Source organism: Arabidopsis lyrata (assembly GCF_000004255.2).
Source record: "Arabidopsis lyrata subsp. lyrata unplaced genomic scaffold ARALYscaffold_7, whole genome shotgun sequence".
Lineage (NCBI taxonomy): Eukaryota > Viridiplantae > Streptophyta > Magnoliopsida > Brassicales > Brassicaceae > Arabidopsis > Arabidopsis lyrata.
The window spans coordinates 3132671-3148385 of record NW_003302549.1 but is presented as its reverse complement, the minus strand read 5'-3'; the positions used below and the strand labels follow the sequence as shown (position 1 = coordinate 3148385).

General features: G+C 36.7%; 5 protein-coding genes across 9 annotated transcripts; 3 read left to right on the top strand and 2 right to left on the bottom strand.

Annotated features, from left to right (window-relative positions):
• The first annotated feature begins 254 nt into the window (after window positions 1–254).
• LOC9305265 (pathogenesis-related protein 1) lies at window positions 255–1039 on the top strand. The gene has a single exon (XM_021016436.1). The coding sequence runs from the start codon at window positions 335–337 to the stop codon at window positions 824–826; it is 492 nt and encodes a 163-aa protein (XP_020872095.1). The 5' UTR covers window positions 255–334; the 3' UTR covers window positions 827–1039.
• Window positions 1040–1879: 840 nt separating this feature from the next.
• Window positions 1880–3370, top strand: LOC9305264 (pathogenesis-related protein 1). The gene has a single exon (XM_002869147.2). The coding sequence runs from the start codon at window positions 2705–2707 to the stop codon at window positions 3221–3223; it is 519 nt and encodes a 172-aa protein (XP_002869193.1). The 5' UTR covers window positions 1880–2704; the 3' UTR covers window positions 3224–3370.
• Window positions 3371–4715: 1345 nt separating this feature from the next.
• On the top strand, window positions 4716–6967 carry LOC9305263 (ABC transporter F family member 4). Of its 4 annotated transcripts, none has more exons than XM_021016916.1 (2): window positions 4716–4878; window positions 5379–6967. In XM_021016916.1, the coding sequence occupies exon 2, from the start codon at window positions 5401–5403 to the stop codon at window positions 6811–6813; it is 1413 nt and encodes a 470-aa protein (XP_020872575.1). In that variant the 5' UTR covers window positions 4716–4878; window positions 5379–5400; the 3' UTR covers window positions 6814–6967. The 4 variants fall into 4 exon arrangements, with proteins under 4 accessions (XP_020872575.1, XP_020872573.1, XP_020872576.1 ...); XM_021016914.1 differs by having other exon boundaries at window positions 5346–6967; XM_021016917.1 differs by lacking the exon at window positions 4716–4878 and adding an exon at window positions 4886–5061.
• Window positions 6968–7175: 208 nt separating this feature from the next.
• Window positions 7176–11299, bottom strand: LOC9303233 (aspartate--tRNA ligase, chloroplastic/mitochondrial). Of its 2 annotated transcripts, none has more exons than XM_002867115.2 (15): window positions 10889–11299; window positions 10440–10583; window positions 10239–10348; window positions 10028–10139; window positions 9853–9924; window positions 9648–9739; window positions 9387–9507; window positions 9037–9159; window positions 8662–8857; window positions 8367–8554; window positions 8209–8280; window positions 8016–8114; window positions 7855–7935; window positions 7675–7732; window positions 7176–7467 (listed from the first exon to the last, which is right to left on the bottom strand). In XM_002867115.2, exons 1-15 carry the CDS (start codon window positions 11243–11245, stop codon window positions 7298–7300), a joined length of 1995 nt encoding a protein of 664 aa, XP_002867161.1. In that variant the 5' UTR covers window positions 11246–11299; the 3' UTR covers window positions 7176–7297. The 2 variants fall into 2 exon arrangements, with proteins under 2 accessions (XP_002867161.1, XP_020872572.1); XM_021016913.1 differs by having other exon boundaries at window positions 10882–11078.
• A 109-nt stretch (window positions 11300–11408) lies between these two features.
• On the bottom strand, window positions 11409–14681 carry LOC9303232 (inositol-tetrakisphosphate 1-kinase 2). Its single transcript, XM_002867114.2, has 9 exons — window positions 14009–14681; window positions 13184–13265; window positions 13068–13100; window positions 12650–12770; window positions 12464–12556; window positions 12239–12358; window positions 11917–12149; window positions 11747–11831; window positions 11409–11655 (listed from the first exon to the last, which is right to left on the bottom strand). Exons 1-9 carry the CDS (start codon window positions 14320–14322, stop codon window positions 11561–11563), a joined length of 1176 nt encoding a protein of 391 aa, XP_002867160.1. The 5' UTR covers window positions 14323–14681; the 3' UTR covers window positions 11409–11560.
• Window positions 14682–15715: the final 1034 nt, after the last annotated feature.

Sequence of the window (15715 nt, the reverse complement as noted above, 5' to 3'; positions counted from 1 at the left end):
ACCAGTTAATCATTACGTCTTAAAATCTACGATTTATTAAAATCAATTAATTAGAAATAAAAAAAAAAAAATTAGAAAATCAATATTTGTGAAACAAACTCAAAACACTAGAACATCCAACTTCAATGAACAGAGGGAATATTAATTTGTAAGTTAAATTATTATTATTTTTTGTGGAAAGCAAATTAACATTATAAAAATTACAAGTGATTCTTTCGAAAATATAAAACGTTCAACAAGTATTGGTACAAAACTACTATATAACGTATTCAATCCTCACTTCTAAAACCCACAAAAACTTTAAAGTTCTAAACGTCAAAAACGAAAAAAAAAGATGAAAATCTTTAACTCATCTCAAAACCTATTCGTGGCCATAACCTTTTTCCTTGTTCTCATAGTTCATCTAAAAGCCCAAGACAGTCCTCAAGATTTTTTGGCAGCTCACAACCGAGCACGAGCTGAGGTTGGGGTGGGTCCCTTAAGATGGGACGAGAAGGTGGCTGCTTATGCCCGTAGCTATGCGAACCAGCGTAAAGGTGACTGCGCTATGAAACACTCTAGCGGACCCTATGGAGAGAACATCGCTTGGAGCAGCGGTAGCATGACAGGCGTTGCAGCCGTTAACATGTGGGTGGACGAGCAATTTGACTACGATTATAATTCCAACACATGTGCTTGGAACAAACAGTGTGGCCACTATACTCAGGTTGTGTGGAGAAACACGGCGAGGCTAGGATGTGCAAAAGTCAAATGCAACAATGGTCAAACCTTTATCACTTGCAACTACGATCCTCCCGGTAACTGGGTTGGCGAGTGGCCTTACTAAAAAAACCTCCATTGTAATGTTTTTGAATATATGTTTATACACATGAATGTATTGTTTCCATGTTGTTCAGTTATACCAATCATATATATATCGTCAGCTAATAAAGATTGGTTTGTCCGGTCCGGTCCTCTTTTGTACCATATGTATTACGTGGATTTTTATGATGGAATAATAAAAATGCAATGCTACGGCTTGCACTTGCTTTGTTTGCTATATCAAAATCTCCTCTCCTTTTATATACGTACACATGAATGCATGATTAAATTAATCCCATATATATAGGTTTTTGTTTTTTGCATATCAAATTTTTGTATCTACTGTGTACTTCCAAAAGAAAAAAACATATGTACCAGATCTCCTTTTACCAATAATCTCTTCTAAATTGTTAGGTTACGAACAAAAAAAAGTCAAACGAAAATGCCATCTTTTTCTTCCGTTTGCATTTTCGGGTTCAATATTAAATTAAAATATCAATTTACTTAAGAAATTTTGTAGACGTGTGTAAATTCAATTAAAAATTAAATAATATTAATATATAAAAATGTAAACACAATCTGAAAAATCAAACGAGAAATTGTTTAATTAAAATAATCAAACTTTTAGTTTTTCATCTTCATATGGATTAACAAAAAAATGTTCCAATTATTAGAGAACTACTCTCTCTCAAGCGATATCTCCATTAAGGAACAGAAAATTCGAAGCCGATTCGTTTCTTACGAGAACAGAGACTAATTGTTAGCGCAAAATACAATTTTGTGGAGTTCTCTGATATTGTTTCCACCCCTTTTTAGTCTCTTTGATATTATTGTATAGTATTCAGACAGTGACTCATTCGGAAGATAAGCTATAGATGAATTATGTGAATTGTAAAACAACGTTAACTACCACACGGAAAAGACTTTAATTTGCTATAATAATATTTTCACATCGACATCGTCTGAGAGTGCTTAGGTCATCCGTCTGAGAGTGCTTAGATCATCCGTCTGCTTGTGCAAGGAGGCTGCGCACTATACGTTGAGTCGTTGACTACTGTAATATTAAAGTTTAAACACATTTGTGATTGAATATAAGAGAATATGCCAAGGGTTTTTAATCCGTTAGCTACATTATTTTTGAAAATGATTTTACACCAACCATAATTTTGATTTGGATACTTTGGCTATAGCCAACGATTTCAACTTTTTAAACCAATCGAAATTCCGAATCAAAAGATATAGCATATTTTAAGATTTCTTTTAAAAATATTAGAGAGATCATGAGCCGTCTTTCATGTGTTACTAACAAAGTGTTAGATAAGAGTTTCTATATTAAGAGTTAACAGAACATCATGGAGACGAAAATTGATATTTTTTTTCCTCACCATGTAGGGTTGATTAGCTCCGTTACCACCTAAATAGTCCAGAGAAAATTAAGATTGAACCAAAAATATTATTTCATAGCTATCGGAGACCTAAGCGATGACTGGTTAACTCCATTACATTTCTTTATTAATCGGGTGAACGAAAAAAAAAATACCAGTCCCATATTTAAAAATAATATCTACCAATCCATAGCCGAAACCAATAGTTTTAAAGATATTATTCCACCACCCTTAGCCGACAGAGATACTCATCACTATCAGCTCTACAATCATGCCACCTTTTTTTTTGCACACCTACAAGGCTACAACCCTAATAACGTGCGTACATCATTTGACAATGTTTGGAAACTTTTAAGTATAGTTTAGTTTCTGATCAGGTTTACTTCAAAACGTGACACCAACTAGGCCATATACTATCTAATATATGTACATTCTATATAAACATCTTAAACATTCTACAAGTATCCATCAAAAACACAAGAAAGTCATCTCACGCTATATTTATACATTTTAGAAAAATGTTTCATAAGGTTGCTATTGAAACCTTGGTTCTCCTACTTCTCATCAATTACTTGACACAAATCGATGTTTCTTCCGCACAATACTCTCAGTATCCTCAGTCCCATGAATCTCCTGACAGCTACCTTAGACCCCATAACGCAGCCCGAGCCGCGGTCAAAGTCAGGCCTCTAAGATGGGACTTCGGTATAGCCACTGTGGCTCAGGACTACGCAAACCAACTAGCCGCCGGTTCCTGCAGTCTTGAACATTCCTCTGGACCATATGGAGAGAATCTTGCATTTGGCAGTGGAGACATGTCGGCGGCTCAGGCGGTTGCAATGTGGGTAGATGAGAAGTCGTACTATGATTTTTACTCAAACTCGTGCCACGGACCGGCTTGTGGACACTACACACAGGTCGTGTGGCGTGGCTCAGCTCGGCTCGGTTGTGGTAAGGCTAAGTGTAATAGTGGTGCAAGTATTGTCGTCTGTAACTATGACCCTGCAGGCAATTATATTGGTACTAAACCATATTGATTTCAATTCAATTGATGAATGTGTGTAAAAATTGTTGTATTGATTACTTTTTTTTTTTCATTTGAGAATTCAGTACATGATAAAACATGACGTTAAAAGTTGTATAATTACAAAAATGTTAAGGGACTTTCCTTTTTGAGCGCATAACCAAGGATCACGGTTCACGGAGAAGGGACTTTCCATAATGAATCTGGTTTTACTGTGGTTAAGCGCTAAAAACAGATATTAGTACATTTGATCTCATCATGCTGGTTTCATGGAGATTTAGAGAACAGCTCATATTTTTTTTATTTTTTTTTTGAATAACCACGAGTCTCCCAAAGATTTCCTAGGTCCAAGGACTAATCCCACGAGGCTGGCAATTCCCCTATGTAAACCTGCCAGTGACCGTGCCTCGAACCCTGGTGGCGGAAGTCACAGCTGTGACCCCTTTACCACTAGGCTACAAGGCCCGGTTGAGCTCATATTTTCTTCAATGTCTCTTTTTTAAGCTTAAATGTTGAAAGTTAAAAGCGAATTTAAACTTAACTCAACTTTGAAATTTGAAATCCTTCATGTTGGGAAAAACATACTTATGCCATTAATTTTATTGTATAAAACCCTGGACCTACCTCTTTAAAGCATATTGCATACCTGCTACATTCTTAATTATCGATCGATAGTTTTATTGGTGAATATGCGCAAATTAATTTTATTGTCTAACTAATGAAAACATAATAGTAGATATTAGGTTGTGGTTAAATGGTTTGAAGTAGATCAATTATTTTAATAGAAAAAGTTGATTTTTCATTTTTAAGTTCCAAGGAAAACTTGTAGCTGTGGATAACATAAAGGAAGTGTTTTATTTTCATTTGAACCATTGTAAAATCCAATGAATATAATAGTTGAAGATTTTCCTAGTCCGAATACTTGGTCTCATTAATTGGAATAAGAAAAGAAAAAAAAAACTGTTGATAAAAGAAATAGCTTGTTGACAGAAAAAAAAAAAAAAAAAAAGAAGAAGAAGAAGAGAACACACAGACGATATATCAAATGTGTACTTGCTCTCGACAATTGTATTTCCTAGACTAATAAAATGGTATTGTCCCCTTCTCTAGTCTACTTTGACCACTTCAAGAATGACTCATACACATTAGGTTACCTATAAAATAAGAGAGCAAGGAAGTGGATTTATTTGTTGATTTTTATTTATTTATTTTTATTTGTTTTCTCACCTTAAGACATAGTAATATATAGGAGGTTGTGTTTCAACTTTCAACCATATATCTACACATAGGAGTTTATTTCATTCTTCTAACTAATTAACTAGACTTATTTTAGTTTCTATTTTTCTTATTTTCATGATTTTATAAGTTATGAAATTGAACAATTTGAAGATCATTGAATTATTGCAAATAATATTACATACAATTTTTTTTTTCTCAATAATTGAAATTATTAGAGAATGATTCCCAAAGATAATTAAAAAAAATAATGGAGTAGACAATAGTCATCGGTTCACCATCTTTGCGTTGTCTGGGCCTTACCTCTGTCCTTCACACTCTTTCCTCTGTTCAAAGTTTTTCTCATTTTTGTTGCCTTAACTATAATAAACTAGAATCTCTAAAGAAAGCTTCTCTGTCTTCTTCTCTTAGATAACTCTCTCAAACTCTCAGGTACTATACTCTCTTCCTCACAAAACTCCAAGTTTTGTTTCTTTTGAGTTGTCTCCGAATCCGATTCTTGTCCCTTCTATCTTTTCCTGTAATCTCTTTGTGAATGTTCTTGATTTTGGCTATTTTCAAGAATTGGTTTCTTGATTTGACTCTTTTAGCTGTTTAAAATCGAAGCTTCCGTTGGTGAGTTCCTTTATGCCATGCCCATTCTTCTTCTACTACTTATTCTTCGTTGAATTTGTCTTCAAGATTTGGGGGTTTTAGTGTCTCAGTCTCTGTTTGCTGATTAGGGTTCAATTTGTATAGTTTAGTTTTACTTCAACTTAGGTTGCAATTAATTTGATATTTTTCTCTTTTGCATGTCACATCTTCTATTGTTCTTTGTGGTTTTAATGAATTACAAAAATTTGGTTTTTGAGGGGATTGATTGGCTTATTCTATAAAAGCTTGTTTCTTTATTATCACAGGTTAAAAATCTTAGTATGGTTTTTGTATAACAGCTAAGAAGAAGTTTTGTTGAATATGAAGAAATCATCAAGCAGAAGCCAAAGAGGAAGCAAAGGTATTAAAGGGAAGCATGTCCTGCAGATATGTGTTCTGCTTGGAGTTTGCATTTGGTTAATCTATCAAGTGAAGTATTCTCATGATAAGAAGAAGGAATTTTATGAGAAAGATGTCGAGAAATCAACGGTGTTGTTGTCGGAGATTGAAGATGGAGTGGTGAAGCTTGGGAGGAAAGATCTTCTTCCTAAGTATCATAACCAGAAGGAAAACGAGAAGCATGTGGAAGAGGATGAGGATGAAGAAGAGGTTAGCCATGAAGGAGAAGAGAAGGAGAAGAAGAGCAAAGTAGAGAATGGTAATCATGAGGAGGAGGAAGAGAAAGAAGAAGAAGAGGAAGTTGTTGAGGAGGATGAAGAAGATAAGAATAAGCAAGGAGAGGAAGTAGCTGAGGAGGATGAGGATGAGAACAAACATGAGGAAGATGAGATTGATGAACAAGATCAAAATAAAACCGGTGGAGATACTGATAAGGATGATGAAACACTTGAAGAAGAGAAAGAGAGTGGAAGGAGTGACAACGATGAGAAAGAAAAAGAGACTGATCATGCAGATGAGATTGATATGACCGTTGATGAGGCACGCGAGGAGCATTACAAGGCTGATGATGCTTCCAGTGCAGTGTCTCATGAGTCTCGGTTACTTATCACTGAGAAATTGAAAGAAAGTTCAAATGAAACAGCTGAGGACAACAATCCCAATGGCGCTACGAGCGAGGTTGAGATCCAGAAGGAACCTGACTTGAAGTTAGGAGAAGCAGAGAACACCGATTTTGTGAACAAAACAACCACAGAAGTGAAAGATGGTGACAGTGAATCATCCAGTTCTGAAACAAAAAGCGCGGTAACTGAATCGCTAAGTGATACAGTTAATGGCAATTCAACAGTAGCACTTCTTGAAGCGTCAGAGTTTGTGAAGAACGAAACAGAAATCATGCGAGATCGGAGTCAAGAAGATGGTGCACCGCCTGCAGGATTCTCTGAACCACAGCCTGTCTTGGAACTTGAGCAAAACCGTAATGAATCTGATCCCAACATCCCTATTTCTGCAAACATTACCAACAAAGATTTCATTCAAGATGAGTCTAAGAACTCAACTTCAGAATCTTCTCAACTTGAAAACATCGCTGGCTCAAACACGACCGAGGCGAATGAGAATTCAAGGTCTGAGGGTGATGATGAATCAGGCGAAAAGGATAGTTCAAACATTTTCTCCACAGAGCTAACAGAGGAGGCAGATAATACTTCCGAAACCTCGATTTCCCAAGAAGAGATGGATGCTCTCACTGATCCACAAACTCTGCCGGATATAAGAATAGAAGGGAATGGAGAAGATGAAGAGGAAGCACTTGGAGCAGAGAGAAAGAAGCTCTAGTGGAAAAAAAGATAAGTTAAATGTGAAATGTTTTTTATGCTTTTGCAGTTATGTCATTGTAAAAGCTGAAAACAGCAGTCTGTCTCTCTTACTTAGTTTCGCAAATCTGTATATTATTCATTTGGAACTTTGGCTACGGATTGCTTTCACTGCTCTTCAGGAAACTTGACTTCAACACTAAAAGTAGAAGAAGAGCTCAATAGTCAGATAAGTGCCCTGTGATCAACCATGCCAGTTATTAAAGCTGCAGAAACTCAGAAGACATGAATATATAATAAGAACTCGCTTGTTATAGATGCATTTGGAATATTAACTCTATAAATGGTTATTGTGGGTTAATTACACTATGTCAAAAGTGGGAATTTTGAAAATCACTTCTGCAAATATTGTTTCAAAAAGTGACATTGATAACAAATTTCTTTAAAATCAATAACCAATGATGTTAAGAGTAAACAGAAGATACAATTGTTTGTGTTGAGAGCTATTAATTGGTGCGTATGGAGAGATCTTGAAGCTGCTTTGGATCGACTTCCGAGGGAGTCCTAGTTAGGGCACATTGCGCTGTGGTTGTCTTTGGAAAGGCTATTACATCTCTTATGGAATTCGCACCTCCCAGCATCATCACCATTCTGTCCAATCCGTAAGCAATTCCACCTGTAATTTCATATCAAATTCTAATGTTTCATCAACCATGCTTGACCAATCTTGTTTAGCATCATCATCAACAACAAAGTGTCAAAAAAGTTTTTCAGATCCCATTTTGTCTTAAAGATCCTAGGCAGAACCAGTATAGACTCTAGGCAAATACGTTAAGATCATGTATTTATTTTTCGTTAATTGACCTTGGGAACATTTACATACCATGAGGAGGAGCACCCATGTCAAGAGCCTCCAGGAGATAGCCAAACTTTGATTCAGCCTGTTTGTAGGATAAAAAATGAGATAAGGATTATCTGTATATATGATAGAGATGACACTCTGAACAACATGAATAATCCATTTAAATGGATAGTTCTCAAAAAAAAAAAAAGTGATTCTCACCTCTTCAGGTGAGATGCCAATGATCTCCAAAACCTTTTCTTGAACGTCCCGCTTATATATCCTCAGACTTCCTCCACCAATCTGTATACATACGAGTGTATCTCAAAAGTACTCCCAAGCCATTGTGCTAGAGAAAAGAAATGGTTAAGCTGTTGGTTTACCTCGACCCCATTATAGACCATGTCATAAGCGAGAGCTCGTGCAGAAGGCAAGTCATCCATATCTTCAGGTTTTGGAGCTGTGAATGGATGATGTAATGCCTGAAGAGAAATGCCTTTTCATATTAGCGCACACACAACATATTTGGACATTAATCTCATCTCATGCAAGAAGTTAAATTACAAAACGTCATACCTCAAGCCTCTGCTCTGGCTCATTCCACTCGAACATTGGGAAATCTGTCACCCACAGAATTGAGTGCTTGGACTGTATAATATACAAGAAATGGCATAAATCTGATGAACTGTCATCAAGTGGGACAAAAAAAGTGATTGGCCAATAGAGAAACTTACATGGTCAATCAAATCCATGTCATGGGCTACAAAGAGTCTTAACCTATCTAGGGTTTTATTAACCGAAGTAACAGGACCCACTCCAAATAATATAAGATCACCAGGTGCTGCTCCACATTGTTTAACAAAGTTGATTTTACCTGCTGAGTCTAAACTAGAAACTAATGCTGCAATTCCCTCGATCTCGCCTGCATCATTAGGTTAGACCTAATCAGAGCTGAATGTACAAAGAATTATTATATGACTATATTAGAAAAAGAAAAAAAATTCGAAGAGAAAGAAGTAATCTATTTACCATTATCCAAGACCTTCAAGAAAGGCAGACCCTTTGCTCCGGATTTCATTGCTTCATTGTAAATATCTCCTTTTTTGAGAGCTGAGTTTGAATACTTTTTAGCACCCAAAGGCACACATAATACCTTAATGATTCCACCACTTTCAAGGGCCTCCGTGAAAACCCTGAAGGACGATTCTGTGAAAACGTTGGAAACCTGCAATTTCAGAAACTTGAGATTTTAACTTTAATATAGACTTTAGTGCAGAAAATGGGAAACAGCTCTAAAACGCACTTCCTGGTTGAAGAAAAAAACAGCATAAGCAATTATTCCCATAGAGACATATAAATACTTCTTGTAACATTAGCTAAAAACCAAGAAGTAAATAATATTACATCTATCAACTCGAGATCAAATCTTGTATCTGGTCTATCTGAGCCATATCGATCCATCGCATCAGCATATGTAAGCCTTGGGAATGGATCAGGTAGCTGGATACCTTTGATCTCTGAAAAGACCTGCACAAGAAGGTCCAACAATCAAAAAATGCAGACAGGACATTAAACTAATTTAAAGTGAAGAGATCCACACAGAAACTGAGCTTGGAATTCAGGACATGTGGGAATTACTAGAAACATATCAAGAAGCAACAAGTTTGTACAGATATTTCTTGACAACATTGAGCTACTTACGTCATTAGCACAGAAGATACAAAGTCATAAAAATAGTGCAACAGTACTCTAACCTTACGGATAAGATCTTCATTCAGCTTCAGCATGTCCTCCATAGGCATGAAAGCCATTTCCATATCAAGCTGAGTGAATTCAGGCTGCCTATCAGCTCTTAGATCTTCATCTCTAAAACATCTGGTAGGAAAAAAACGCATGAGAGAGAAATCATTTGCATCAGGAGTCCTGCTTTTGGTGGTAAATGAAGGTGATAAGCCATTTATGTCAGGGAGGCTTATGCTGAACCAAGCTTAAGTGCCAAAGATCATATAATTTACCTTGCTATCTGGTAATATTTGTCAAAACCAGAGACCATTAACATCTGTTTGAAAAGCTGCGGACTTTGTGGCAAAGCATAGAATGTTCCTGACTTCGAAAGAAAATTAGATAGAATCAGACCTATAAACTATGATATAAGCTTATACTTCAGGGAAACTTAATTCTCTGATGGGAAATAAATTAGGATGAAAAAAGTAATGGCACCTGAATTCTTGAGGGAACCAGATAATCTCGCGCGCCTTCTGGAGTAGATCTAGAGAGTATTGGAGTTTCAATCTGACATAAACAACAGACCAACATGAAAAACTGGGAAAGGGCCAAAACTGAAAATATACTATAAATTATATACAGAGCCTGTTTCAAATAGAGAAGGACACACCTCAATAAAACCATGTCTGTCTTCTAGGCATCTCCTAATCAACTTCACCACATTATGGCGAAGCACTATATTATTCTTCATTTGCTGACGGCGTAGATCAAGACATCGAAATCTAACATAATACAAGCCAAATCCAACACATGACTTAGCATTTGGAGATTCCATATGATAAACCAACCATGAAAGATCAATCATATATCTAATATTTCACCTTAAGCGAATTTCTTCTTTAATCAAATCTTTGTTCTCGTCTGCAGTAGTAACTAAGAAGGGAAGCTTTGTCCTCACAGGATTCAATATTTCGACATGCTCTGCAACTACCTAATGCAACATACTACACACATCAACTTTCGAGAAAAACCGAAACATATAGGATATATAAAATGCAGCTGAGCTGAATGAGATGGCATACCTCGACGAATCCTGTTTTCATTTTCTTGTTGACGGACTCATTTGGCCTACTACGGACAGTACCTTCCACCAAAACAACGTACTCAAGCCGCATGTCATTGATCAAGCCATGTGCCTCAGGAAACTCATCCGGAAGCGTCCTCACCTAAAATTAGAAAACTTCCAAACATAAACGAATCATATAGTCCCCATATATCCATCTTTGCGTACACAAACTGGGTAAGAAAGAGTTGAAAATGGTCGAATCAAGGATAATCATATAGGACCAAAGAAACAACCACAGATAAACTCAAGTAAAACCCAGGAATGGATTGAATTAAACACTTCTTAATCGTTTCTTATTCAGATTCAATGCCAATCACTGAGTCAAAAGTTCATTGTTGAGAAGAAACTTCTAAATGCTAATCTATTGTAATGAAAAGTGGAAAAGCATTAGGTGAAACCTTAAACCTGGACAATGCCGGTATGATCTCTAAGATTAAGGAAAGTGAGGCCACCATGGACTCGGTGAAGGGCGACCCATCCGCAAAGGCGGACACTTTTACCAACATCATCGACTGATAACTCGCCGCATAGCTCTGTGCGCGATACCCACCGAAGAACCGACGGAGGAGATGGAACCGGCTTCACTACTACATCGCCGGTGGCAGCTGCAACAGGGGAATTGGAGAAGGTTCTTCGGGTTCCAGGAAGTGGGTTTCTCCGTTTGGGTGCGAAGAAGAAATTAGCAGCGTTAGAGGCGGATATGGCGGTGGCGGAGAAGAAACGAGCAGGTCGGAGAGGCAAAGTTCGCAGGAGGAGAGACATTGTTGGGACGAGAATTAGCTAAAGAGAGGAAAGGTTTAAGGGATTGCGTTTTTAGAGACGAAGAAATCAATTTGATCAAACCAGTCAAATTGGTTCGGTTAACATAACGAACCGGTATGGTCAAAAGATAATAATTTCAGTTATTGTTTTGGTCAACTTTGGATGAAGAAACGTTTATTTTATTTAAAACTCAAAATCAGTAAGCAAAACTTGTTCATCTGATACTGCTTCCAAAAGGGAGAGGCTAATTCTGTACAAATCCATAATTAGACATTTATTATTTGTGGCTCATTAAGAACATCTAACAACTGCCTTTCATTTACAAAGTTGTCTCTTCTTATATTTGACTTGCGCCAGATTTTGGAAGAAATCTACAAAGACTTGCTCGTAATCTGGCATCTTTCCGTAACCTGCAAAATCGATTTCAAACATAGAAACGTTCACTTGTCTGCTTCCATGAGAAAACTGCGCAAAAGCTTCAAAAAAAGGGAAAAAACTTGCCAGGAAAATAGTTGATGTCAATAACATAAAACACGTTTTTGCTCCCATGTTCCCTGATCATGTCTATGTTGAAAAGACGAAGTCCCTATTAAAGAAAAGCAATAACAGATTTATATAAAAAACCGAGCTTGCAAGGTAAAATGTGGAGAAAAACAGCTAAAATTTTATACCAATAAGCTTCTTAGCTCTTTCACCAGCGCCTCGAGGAAGGGCTTTGGAGGTAGCTCAGCAACACGAGGGTCCAAATCTGCATTGTCTGCTGAAGCAGCAGCTGATGAAACCCTTGGGAATTGAAAGACGCCATCAACTTTGGCTTTTTCACACTTACTCACATTTGGTAGAGAAAACCGTCTCATGACTTTTATAATATCACCCACCACAAAAACCTTGAACATAACTCCACCTACACGCACCAAAAAAGGATACATTGAATATTTTGAAGACATATACATGGGACAACTGCGTATAGAACTATCTAATTAAACCTAATACCATGATTAACAAACTCTTGAAGGACTAAAGGGGGATCGAGTTCTGCAAGCGACCGCCTGTCATAAGCTAAGTACAATTGATGTGACTTTGCAGTTCCATCGATCCAGAGCGGCTTTGCAACTGAGACAAATTTGAAACAAGTTTGAACCAATTTCAGCCCCGGGTCATGATCATCAATTATACATATAAAGATATTTAATGCCAAGAAAATCTGTTCAATTGTACCTAGTGGAAATTTAAGACCAGCTTCCACAACTTCATCAGCACTAGCTGCTGAATCTTTCAAGACGACCATTTGCTTTGGAACAAAAAGGCTGCCTACAAAGATTTACCAAAGCAAAAATCACTTATAAAGAAACCTAAGAAAAGTCTTAAATTTCAATGTCAAAAGAACTTATTGAGGATTGTTACCACTGCAATCTGACAGTTTCAAATCTGCCATACCCTGAAGCATCGACTGTCGATTATATATACGCTGTATTGATCTTGGAGGATCAAGCACAGTCACTTCTGGATGTTTTTGTTGGTAATCCTACAAAAACGGTGAAACAAACATGAGATTGTATTTGACGACAACATATAATTTCCACAAACAGAAAAACTGTTCCAGCTTAACAGAAGTCTTTCAATTACAAAAGGTTCTCACAATACAAAGACTCATGGGCTAATAATATCAATCCTATTTTAGTTGAATACATTTACACAGTTAAAACTAAGAAACTCAAAACCAGATTGGTTGCAATCTCCAAGCAAGAAACTCAGGAATAGAACCTGAAGTGCACTTAAGAAAGAAATAATCAGTTTATGAAAAACAGTCAGTTTTCCAAACCTCAATAACCTCTTCCCACTCTTTTCCCAGCAACTGCAAGAGAGCAATCATATAATTCATTAGATTTCCAGCAGAAACACATATTCAAGCTCAGAGAATTCTTAGTTCTCTCAAACCTTATGCAAAACGACATCAAATGGTCCTTGTTCAGATAGGGGCCGGTTCAAATCGATGGCGACAAAGAAAATGCCTTTTCTTCTGAAATAGACAGACACAAAAAGTAGTAGTGTTAGCATTTTCTTCAAAACACTGCTGGAAGAAGAAAAAGAATGAAAGCTATGGGTTGATTAGAAAGAAGCAAAACAGAGACCAGACGTCAAACTAAACCCAGTAAGAAATGTTCTCTCTGAGCTATTAGAGACATTCTAGAACATGACATATTAAGTAGAACCAGTGATTGTTTTAACAAAAATACCCATGTGGCTGAAGAAGATTTCCAAGTCACAGAAAAGGCAAAACATCAAGTATTTTATTGTTTAAAAGCCAAAGTCAAACCTCAATCGAGACTAATCCAAAAGGATTATACAAGGAATATTCCCATAGAAACAAAGGTGTTTACAAATATTCCTGATACCACAAGTATACTATACTAGTGTAAGCCTAAGTCTAAGCAAAGGAGTCGACTAAGGACAAAAACATGGCAGATGACAAGACATGGCAAGTGGCAATGGTCCTCAATAAAATCAGGCAAACCAATAATAGGTACCAAAACAAGAGTAAGGAAACAAGAACCAAATCTGGAAGAAAATGTCAAAGTCCTAAAGATCTTTTTGAAAGTAGAAAAGAATTTGTCGGTTACGTTTAAACGCCAACAAAGGAACAGTCGTCTCTCAGGAAAAAAAAGAATGACCAAACAAAGATTATTCAACAAATTTGGAAACTTTGTAGTGAAAAATCAAACTTTACAATCAAGGAAGCATTTTGGGTTTGTTATTGATTACCTAGCAAGAAGTTCAAGCTTGGGCTGCAAGAAACTCTTCTTCTTCTTCGAAGTCAGAGCATACCCAACAACGAGTTTCTGCTGCTGCTGCTGAAGAAACAACGGTTGTTGCAACTGAAACGCCGTCGTTTCGGTGACCACAACATCTTCGTCTTCTTCCTCCTCTTCAGCTTTGAGTGGCACCATGTTTTCCCCTTCAAATCTCATAGCAAAGTCTTCAAATCCACCGCAGGAAAACCCTAAATTGGACGTAATCCCCAAATTACGGCTCAATCTGGCAGTTTCGATTTCGCCGGAAGCAAGTGTCTCGAACATTAATAGAAACGGTGTAAAAAAGAAGAAGCAAAGGGAGAATCTTTGAAGATTCCTCTCAGATTCTATATCCGCTTACACACAAGTGGTGAAATTGACACTGCCTAGAAACGAGATAGAGAACGAGAGCGAGAGAGATAGAGAGAGATAACTATACGTATAGATCAAAACTCGAAGCAAGAAATCAGAGAGGAAAGGAGAAGTGATGAGGAAATGTTTGAGGGAGAGATTGGTCTGGAGATCAAATATTTATAGAGACAAGACAAGAATTGCAGAAAAAAGATGTTATAGTGAAATGGTCGTTCCCAAAGATTTGCTGCTTTTTTTGGTTTTTCCTCTTTTCAGATTATTTATTTATTTTTCTTTCCACAATGTTAATAAATACACTTAAAAGCAGCTATAGTTTCCACGTATTCTCCTCGTTTTTTTAAAAAAAAAATATCTTTTTAATGAAATACACGTACTCTACATCAATACATTGTATTTGATACAAATCTTATTAGAGTATTTTAATACCATCGTGTTTTCGTATCTATTTATAACAACGAATTGGCTAATTATTAAACTAGTGAAGAACAATTTAGTTATGATTTTGTCACGGTACAGTACTTGTAAATTTGTATAGCATGTCTATCAACGAAAATGTAAATAGCAATAAGGTGGTGTGACAAATTTTCCAACTTCGTTCACTTCAAATGCAACAAGATTTGCTTGAAGCATGTTGGCGTTGCAAAAGTTGAAACTATACGATGCTTGGTATAGTTCAACAATTCAGTCTATGCCCCAAATACGTCACCAAATCTTTTTTAGTGGTGAGTTCCTCCTATTCGTGCCTAATGGTCCAAAGAATCCAAATGGACGATGTCTGCCATATAACGAAACCTATTGGAAAAAAAAAAAAAAAAAAAAACTGCGGTCAGCTGTTATTGAATTATCATATTGTTCCTTGCTAATTGGGTGATCCTGAAACTTTATTAACTGCTGAGAAATAATCTTAGAAGCCTTGCGTTGATTTATTTTGTTGTAGGCAGCTCACGTAATTAAGGGAAAAACTATGAATTCTACCACAAAAAGGTGGGACCCTTAACAAAAATACCACATTTGTGTAAACTCGGGAAAACGGTATTTTTCAACCTCAACTATTTGTTGGCGGGTTTTTCCAACCCAAACTATGACCCCCAGTCGATTTCAACCTAAACCTAAAAATAATTCAAAATCGAAACCTGAACTAATGCAAATGAGCCGATTTCAACATGACACGAAACGGTGTTAGTTCGGAAGTTAACGATTGTTCAACCTTAGGTAATTCTCTCTTTGTAGCATTCAACAAATCCTGAAAATAAAATCAAATAACCTTAAAAATCGTAACTATCTGACTAACATGTCTCGCGTCGTG